The sequence below is a fragment of the Lolium perenne genome, chromosome 4, assembly GCF_019359855.2.
Source record: "Lolium perenne isolate Kyuss_39 chromosome 4, Kyuss_2.0, whole genome shotgun sequence".
In the NCBI taxonomy this organism is placed as follows: domain Eukaryota; kingdom Viridiplantae; phylum Streptophyta; class Magnoliopsida; order Poales; family Poaceae; genus Lolium; species Lolium perenne.
The window spans coordinates 180,805,175-180,814,469 of NC_067247.2; the positions used below are offsets into that span (position 1 = coordinate 180,805,175).

At 41.1% G+C, this 9,295-nt stretch overlaps 1 protein-coding gene across 4 annotated transcripts; it reads right to left on the reverse strand.

Moving 5' to 3' along the window:
* Positions 1 to 787: 787 nt before the first annotated feature.
* On the reverse strand, positions 788 to 8,397 carry LOC127294473 (uncharacterized). Of its 4 annotated transcripts, XR_007846662.2 has the most exons (12): positions 8,191 to 8,386; positions 7,926 to 8,105; positions 7,609 to 7,743; positions 6,887 to 7,026; positions 5,722 to 5,811; positions 5,447 to 5,569; positions 4,572 to 4,721; positions 3,415 to 3,501; positions 1,575 to 1,745; positions 1,377 to 1,456; positions 1,050 to 1,225; positions 788 to 919 (listed from the first exon to the last, which is right to left on the reverse strand). XR_007846662.2 is itself a non-coding variant. In XM_051324292.2 (11 exons), the coding sequence occupies exons 1-11, from the start codon at positions 8,339 to 8,341 to the stop codon at positions 1,174 to 1,176; spliced, it is 1,278 nt and encodes a 425-aa protein (XP_051180252.1). In that variant the 5' UTR covers positions 8,342 to 8,387; the 3' UTR covers positions 788 to 1,173. The 4 variants fall into 4 exon arrangements, 3 of the variants coding, with proteins under 3 accessions (XP_051180252.1, XP_051180250.1, XP_051180254.1); XM_051324292.2 differs by having other exon boundaries at positions 788 to 1,225; positions 4,572 to 4,640; positions 8,191 to 8,387; XM_051324290.2 differs by having other exon boundaries at positions 788 to 1,225.
* Positions 8,398 to 9,295: the final 898 nt, after the last annotated feature.

The window sequence follows — 9,295 nt, forward strand, 5'->3', positions numbered from 1 at the left end:
CAAGAAAGAGCGTTGTTTCAAAGGAGGGGTGTTGGAAATATAATAGCTTGGGTCCTAAGCTAACAAGGCAATTAGTTAGATTAGCTTACATCCTAAGCTAAATAGACGGTTTTGACAAATGTTGCATCCTTCGAACCTCGTAAACCATCTTTGACTGGCACCTGTTCCAGGGGTATAAATGCAGAAGCAGATTTGGTGCACATGAGTACAAATGCTTTCAATTTTGAAAATATTTTAAAAAATTACATTTACATTTTAAAAAATGGTAACATTTATTTCATGAATACGTCCTGAATACTCGTGCAAAGTTTCGCTAGAAATTGCATTATATTTTGAGCTACAGGAAAAAAACGCTCGTCTAGGGGCAAATATTTGTTGGAAATTTGTCTTTTTTGTATAGATCAAAATAGAACATATTTTTATCCAAAATTCTTAATGTATTTTCAGAATATTTATATGTATGTGGGTATTGGCAAAGACACTTTTCGGTATAAATACCCCTTATACATCAATGAATGCAACAATTCATTCTCTCAATTCTTTTACTTCAAATACAGGTTTGATTTGTCGAAATTTGATGTATTGTAGATGCATCATAATATCAAGGTGACCGCAAATGATTGGAAGACATGGCGTTTTTTCTTGAAAGCACCAAGTAAAACGTAAAGCATGCACATAATGCATGTACTCACATAACATTTACTAAAGATTGCTAGTTGACTTGAGTAAAACCACCCCACTAGCCGACCCAACCGTAAACCCTAGATTGGAAGTGAAACACAGACAATGAGACAATCAACCTCAGTCTGGCAATATGCTCAATTCAGAGGCTGTAAAGAAATCACAAACACTTGGATGGAGCTCAGGAGCTGTCCAGGGTAGAAATGTTTCCAGTCTACGGAACCATCGAACAAAAGATCTGTATACAGAACATTCGCTTCAGAAATCATGATGGTAAAATGGTCTCGAGCATCCAATGAGGTGGGGGACTTCATAGCTTCTCAGGATCTAGCTGATGATGATCAGCGAAAAAGCATTTTAAAAATTACCTAATCTTAAAGCCTCCAATTATGCCCTAAAGGACATAAAACAGGGCACCTCCTTTTCTCCAGTAAGCAGTGTAAATCAGGTAAGTACAAGTTGATGATGATGTCTTTGATGATGCTGATCCAGCTAATCTTCTCCAGGGCTACTGGAGTATAACTTCAAGGATTCTAAAGCCTCTCTGCAAATTTTTATTTTTGAATGATAAGTAAAGATGCCTAGAGGCGCTGTTCTGAGTGAAAGATCATTGCGACAAGAACTGAGAAAGATCATTGAGAGGTTATCACTGTTCGCTAGACTTGAACGTATCCAAAAAGGGACAAGGAGGATACCGTAACCCATCTTCGATCTCGACGTTCCCTGGGTCCAGTTTAAGACCATCAAGAAATGCACCACATGCCTTTTCATACTCCTGGAGACAAGAGGTTAATACATACATAAAAATAATTTACCACATTAAGTGCAGAACATGTACTTCAAAAAAGATTTTTGGCAGAAAATGCAGAACTGAACTGAACAACTTATCGCACCTTCAGTAACATTAGAGCAGTTCCTTGGCGATAGCAGGCCTTTGGGCAGCCAGGTCGCATCATCCTGAGCGCTTGAGCATCCTTCAAGGCCAGCCTCGCATCACCATAGCGAAGCCAGCATAGGCTCCTATTTGAAAGCAAGGTTGCGTCGCCAGGGTCAAGTTCTATTGCCTAGAGCCAACAGACGGATAAAATATTAGCACAACTCTGCAAATTGTTCTTAGATTTGGCCACAGCTTTTTCTTGTGCTTAGCTGAATCACTAAAACTAACTGAATGAAATGTATGCAATAAAGACAAGTCATCAATTACAACATTAACTTGCATAAGCATGTTAGAGGAAAACTGCCCGCTGAAGTCATAATCTGCTCCTGGATGCACAAAATTTGAATCCATTTGACAAATACAGCTCAAAAAAGCTAAACATCAATCGATACAGAGATACAAAATAAAAGAGAAAATCATTGGAAATAAAAAAGAAGAATAGAGTACATAATTAGATTTTGTGTTCATTGGCGAGCCACTTGAGTAGTAAAAACCTTCTCATGATTGGATACTGGTTTCCCAACAATTTTGCATAACATTCCAGGAACACTCGGCATCATTACACCATACCTTTACTATTGGGAAATCATTAATCTATCCGCCACTCCACCTCCCAATCTCTAGAGAAGTACAAGTGTTTCCCATTTGCTTGGACAGGTAGCATCTCGTGCATCTGAACATACTGTGACTTTCAAGTGCAATGACAGGTCAGCAGTTAGCACATGAGACACGTATGCTTGTACCCAGCGATTCTGTTCAGCCATTCTTGATTCTGATTAATGGAATGAACGCGCTCCATCTCAAGGGAAAAAAAAATCCTTGACAAGAGATGCCCAAGTTTACAACTTTACATGCCATTTCCATGCTATGAGCCAGAAATTTTATTAATTGGATCCACCCTTGGGCAATACAAGGTGGTCTAGAGCACATGTACATACTAAACGCAAGTTGTTCACAGATTTTTTATAACATAACAAAGAACATGCAATACTCATTACAACGTAGTCCCACAAATGATGTGAACCTAGAGCATCAGGGTAACTAGCAACAGAAGATGGCCAGACAGCTTGAAAGAAATAGGGTTTGTTGAGCAGGCGAACAGAGATATACTGGAACGAGAACTTTAGACAAGAGATAGAGTAATTTACCATCTCCCTTCATTTGAACCACGTAAGGATCATCCATTTATAAAGACTACTTAGACATCCTAACTGAATCCAAGTTATAGATTGACAAGACTCACCTAGAAATGATTCAACCACAACCAGAATGCCTAATAGACTACCGACACATATGAAATCCACTTGCTAATTCCACGGAGTATATCTCTAAGCCAATTCCAAAACCATTCTTCTACTATTCTTCATGGATATCATCTAGGTGTCAACTTCTCCCTCGTAGCCTTGTAATCTGGCTGCTAGTATTAATCACATCCTACCCCTACACGTATATGCTGTTGCTACTGCTGCTGCATGGCCTCCTATGTCCACAACAATTAAATGTATGGCACAGTTCGTTCTGGCCCTGATCCAACTGCATCATGGATCAAAGCATGCACTACAAGAGATTACAGAAATATCAGCGTAACAGGATGGGGTCAGAGACATTAGCATATCTGCAATCTCTATCAACTTGACGACATTAACATATCTGCGAAGTGTGCAGAAAGTCTAATTGCCACAGCACATGCTATTCCAAGAAGGAAACAGACAAACAAGATAGCATGCTTTAGGACCTTCAAATTTTATGAGAGATCAATAAGTCCATAAACTTTAACAAGCAAGATTAGTAATTACCTCTCTATAAATGTGTGCTGCAGCATAATAGTTCCCATTCTTGAACGCTTCGTGCGCTCTAAATTTTGCACTAGCAAGCATCACTTTCTGAAACATTGAGAACACTCAAATGATATAAGATTCAGTGCCACACCTAATCTCTTCCCAAGTGTAATAACTACTTTCTCTAAATCAATGCAATATTTCATCTCAATGAAAATAAATTAATATTAAACCTCATGTCTCCTGGTTTCTCCATAAAAAATATAATAAAGCGTACTGTCCGCAGTTAGTAGATTTTTTTTAATTTGTTTCAACTTCCACATGTTTCTGCTGTCCTCCCAATCTACATAGCTGACAGAAGTTAGTATGATTTGTTTCTCATACAATTTTTTCATGTGCATTATCTAAATTGCTGATGACCACATCTTGCATCCTTTATAGAATCCCTAAGAATAATAACAAAGACTTCAGTCGCAAATAAGTTGAGATAGGCTGCCTTTGCAGAATCCTCGCTGACCAGAATCTCATCACTAAAAACTATTATTTCCTCTTCCCAAAGTATTATACATTATTTTACCTTAGTCCTTAAATGCACATCTCTATCCAAATTGATTCGATCAATTGGAAATAACCCTGGCCAGGTTACTCCTTACAAGAATCAAAGGAGTTGATAACACATAACTGTCGTCTTGCTGATACACACAGGGGTAACTATAAATCACTATCCATGTTGCATACTACAAACTTAGCATGCAAGTGCCGCCAAAGGTCATGTCAGGAAGACTTCAATTGATAAGTTTAACGGAACAGATAAAGGTAAATATTGAAACTGCTTTCACCAAAATCTTATTGCCCCCAAATGATTTAGCATGCAACACATGTGACATATTTTCGTTTCACCAACTCATAGCTAAAAAGCATAAAGCAATATGATTGGCATACTTAACAATCACGATAAAGTTAACTCTTAGCCACCAATTTTAGTTCAAAATTACAAAATTCAACAGAGGAAGAATGGACAATGAAGTGTGGTTTCAAGTTCTTTTCTCAAATAAGAACAATGAATTTCAAAAACCTCACACTAGGGAGACCTCTATCAAAAATCTAACAGCCAATGCACACAGTTACACATTCAATCATTTAAATAAATATAATAATGGTGCTCTAAATTATACCTTCACTGGGCGCACTGATTTTACATGAGTAATGATTCCATCAACACTCCAGTCACGTACACTAGGAATCTGAGAAGTGACAGGAAACAGAATCTCAACATTTTCACGCCTACCAGAACGAGCAGCAATTTCTATAGAAGCACGTCCTAGCTGCCAAGATCACAAGCAGGATTAACTTAACATCGAAAACAGAAAATGACAAATCTGCAGCATGCAAGGTATATGAACAAGTGCTGAGCGTATAGATATGGTATAAGATCAAATATATTCTAGAGATTTGCATAACGTTAACTGTTACAAAAACCAAGTAGCGTCTCCTTTTGTTGTCCAGGACAGCAACCACAACTCAATAATAACATTGCTATTATAATCGATCATTGATAACAATACTATTCCAACAACTTGTAGGATGAATCCAATAAAGAGCAATCTTCCTGACATTTGCAATTTCTGCTTCATTTTATCCTCCAAACTGTTAAGAACAACTGTTATATTTTCATCCAACAACCCAAAAGTGTTATTTGCGAGTTTAACTGTAACTTTTTTTTGTTCAAAGGTAAACTCTAAAGGATGTTCTCTAATCTAGTAGATAGTCTAGAGCCATCACATGTATGTCTAAATAATAACATAATAGGATACTTAATGTGATATGTAGCTTCACTGTTTCATTCATGTAAGAAACAATATTTTTTTATTGCACCCTACTAGAGTGAACCGTAAATAGCCAAAAACATACACTAAAAAAACAGATATGTCAAATTATTAAGATATGTTTCTTGAAGTTCACAATTTGAAACACTGAACAGTTTACTAGACTACCTCATGTTAGGTACGGACGAAAGCATTCATATAACAGCAAGGTACCGGCAGCTTACACTGTTAGGAATATTAGCATCTGCGCCAGCCAGAACTAAGCACTTAAGGATATCAGTTGATCCAGCTGTGGCCGCGATCATTAAGGGTGTCTCTTTACAAGCACCATCAACATCAGCACCGGCCTAACAAATAAAAGCCTGGTTATATGATTCACAGAACACAGGTGTAAATTGTGTCATAATTATTTGAGGAAAATTACAGAAAGTCAATGCGGTAACGTCCTCTCTTTATATTATTACAACCATGTGTAAGTTGATGTATGAAGATGACATACCTCAAGCAGGAGCTTCACACACTTCAGTGAGCACATAGCAGTAGCAATAAAAAGAGCTGTATAACCAGTACCACCCAAAGCTATCTTGTGCTGTTAAGAAAATTAGAAATTAGAAATCATGTCTAGCTACAACCGGCATACAACTTAAAGGACGGTAAGGGTCAAAACCTATATATAGGATAGATAGCAGATATAAACCTACTGTGAGTAAAAACTTTTTGTCAAAATAATGAAATAACAAATTTAGCGTACACAAACATTGCAAAAGTAAACAGAATAGCTTCTTATAATCCTCATCATCCGTCTAGGAAGTCCGTGACCACTCCTAAAAATGCATATGAAAGAAAAGCAGATAAAAGGACAAGAAGAGTTTCCAGCGCACCAAATTCATGGCCATACAAGAGGCAAAAGTAGATCTTAACAACAACTGTGCATTAATGATCGAGCACTAATAAAGTAATAAGCTGCAAATCAAGATCTTACGAATACAGTAGAGTGATGCTGCATTAAGACATTACTAAGAAGGTTGGACTCAAATAGTCAGACTGTATCATGCAAGGGCGGTAGAAACCGAAAGCATTAAGTACAGTTTATACAGTGAGATTATGCAAACATAATGCCGAATGGTGCTCAGGAGCATCTGCTCCCTTTTGAAACTAACATTTTCCGTTCTTCAACCACATTCCGAAATATTCTCACATGTAGGTGACTCATTATTTTCTTCAGATTTCATGTTTCATGAAAACCTGTACAGTCGAGTCTCTAGACCCCACCTACCTAAAAGGTCTCTAGACTCCACCTGGTCACTGGTGAAACGTGTGCAGTGAAACAGGAAAATTCATTGCTCAAAAGAAAACTACAAATTGATCATAGATCAGAGAAAATGGGTTCGTTTGAAAAAAGATGAACAATGTTGCTCATGTTACCAAGACAATATTAATGAGACTATGGTTTGAAAACTGGAGCAGGTGAAGAGTCGGGCTCCACCTTATTACAGCTTAAAGCTAGAAGGAATAAAAACACAAGTGTGATACGACAAAGCCAGTCACATGAAAAAACTCAAATAGGTTAAAGATGATGTAGAGGGAAACTATAAAATGATTAAGAAACTATTATTGTGGATTGGCAAGTTCAGAAAAGTAATACTAGGTGGGAGTGACGTTACGTCTGCATGGTGGTCCAGCAAAACCTTCATAATATCATCCCTCCTATGACGGGCAGCAATATGCAGAGCTGTCCCACCAAGGTTTAATGCATCAACATAAGCTCCTTTGGAGAGTAAGAGCTCCACTATTTCACAGCTTCCTGCATAAAATAGACAGGATATATCTTTAGTCCACTATAGATTCTTTGTTCTTTGTTGCAAGTCCTTGTATGTCCAGTGATTTTCTGTCGCCGTCCTATCTAACACGTGTTAAGACACTTCAAATAAGAAACAATTCTAGAACTCTAAATTAGAAGACATGCTGAGATACAAAGTCAATAAATCATAGTTATGGCTTGTGAACTGGTGGAGTATGCAGAATTTGGAAAGATTTTTTCCAATCTTCAGACTTGGCTAAAATAAATTAACGATGTAGTTAGGAAATAATGGCCTTCTAGCTATTTTCGGCCATTTATTTTATATATCTGCATGATATGAGGTCTACGGGGAAGAAAGAAAGAACTTCCTCATACAGCCAGCACCTTTACTCTTTTTCTTCAGGCATTTGCCAGTATACATAAGTAATTAATGTCCACTCAGAAATTTTGACTCCATGTCTCACTGATATATGAGTCCTCACTCAGTACAAATGTAGAAACAGAACACTTAATTTGGAAGGATAAGTATGTGCAATAGATGCTTTTTTTGACAACAGATACTTATGGCGTAGAGATCGATACTACCTTCTTCTCCGACAGCAAGATGGAGAGGAGGAGTGCCACTGTGGTTGACCCTGTGTACATCAGCACCTTGATCAAGAAAGTAACGCACCAAATCCACATTCCGACGGCCAATCGCAAAGGTCAAAGGTGTACCGCCTGCCAGGGACGCCAAAGCAGAGAGGGGTAGCAGACATTCAGCCCGCTGAAGCAGAGAGGGATAGCAGTTTTTCTTGGCGTGGGCGTACGCAGTTCATTTTTTTTTTTTCATTTCGAGACTGAGAGTAAAAGCAACTTTTATTAAGCAGGGAAGGGCGAGGGGTTGGTTGAAGGTATCGCACCGAACGGGCCGACATCGTCGACATCCATCCGGAGGTGCTCGACCAGGTAGCGGCACACGGGGAGGCTGCCGCCGAGGACGGCGGAGTGCAGCAGGCCATTGCCGTAGCCGTCCCTGACCGCGCCCAGCATCTCGGCCAGGCGACGGCCTTCCGCCCCCCTGCCCACCACCCTCGCGCCCCCTGGAAGGCGCCAAAATCAGCCACGGAAACATAGGGGAACCGGGGAAAATGAAGAAAAGAATCGCCGGCGGAGGCAGGTAAGTACTCTTGACGAAGCGGAGATCGCCGTCGAAGGCCGCCTTGAGAAAGGCCAAGTCGAAGGTAGGGTTGGAAGAGAATCGGCTGGGCTCGCAGGGAGGGAGGCCGCCAGCGCGGTCGAAGGCGGCGGGAGGGAAGAGAGGCGGATGCGGCGCCATGGCGACGCGGTAGGGTTTTAGCCCGGGGTTGGAGACGGTGAGGAAGAGGGATGCGTAGGCGGGAAGGGACTATGGAGGGAGTGGAATGGAGGCCGGGCGGGGAGGACGACGCGTGCAGGGACAGGGAATGGAAGATGGGGATGTTCTTTTTGATGTTGTTGGAAGCTGTGACCCGAGCATCTCCGACCGGCGCTGTATAAAAAAAAGCGATTAGTTTAGCGTGTGTGAGGCAATTTGATGCTCCAACAAATACCATAACTGACGCTGTAAAATAGAGGGCCGGGCAAAATCGCTATCTCTACACTATATCTACCGCGTCGGCCATTGGAGATGCTCTTAGAGGATGTGATGCATAGCAAGGCCATCTCCCTCCACAAAGCAGGTGAGTTGGCTGTGCATTTTGGCATGGGCCGAGTCATCTTCTCGACGAATTGTTTCAACCTGCAACATACAGTAATATTCGATGCGCAAGGCAGATCACCAAGGTGAATTCTCCTTCGCGAGGCAAGATATCTTATGGGTTTAGTGTTTATCGAGCACCAAGTAGTTTTTAGAGCAGAAGCTCTCATTTCCCCCCTCCTTCTCTCTCAACCGTGAACAGTAGTTGAGAGTCTCCCCCTTCTCTCCGGGTCGATCCCGACCCCTCTCCGGCGGCTCTGCCGGCCGAAGATGGCGACGGAAAGGCGCCGGCGTAGGTGTAGATAGTTGTAATGGTCCCGTAGTGGCGTCTGCGAGTAGGTCATCAGTTCTCTCTCACCAGATCTGGTGCGTCCTGTTGTTGGGCGGTGTGGCGGCATGGCTCCGGTGGCGAGGGCGACGGCTGCGGCGCGGTTTCGACGCGGACATCTCGGCGAATAAGGTGGGTTGGAGCTCGTGCTTCTCGAGGTGCTAGCGCAGCATCGGGGAGCAGATCTGGGTGGCTTGCCGCTCGCGTCCATGGTGGGCATCCAGCGG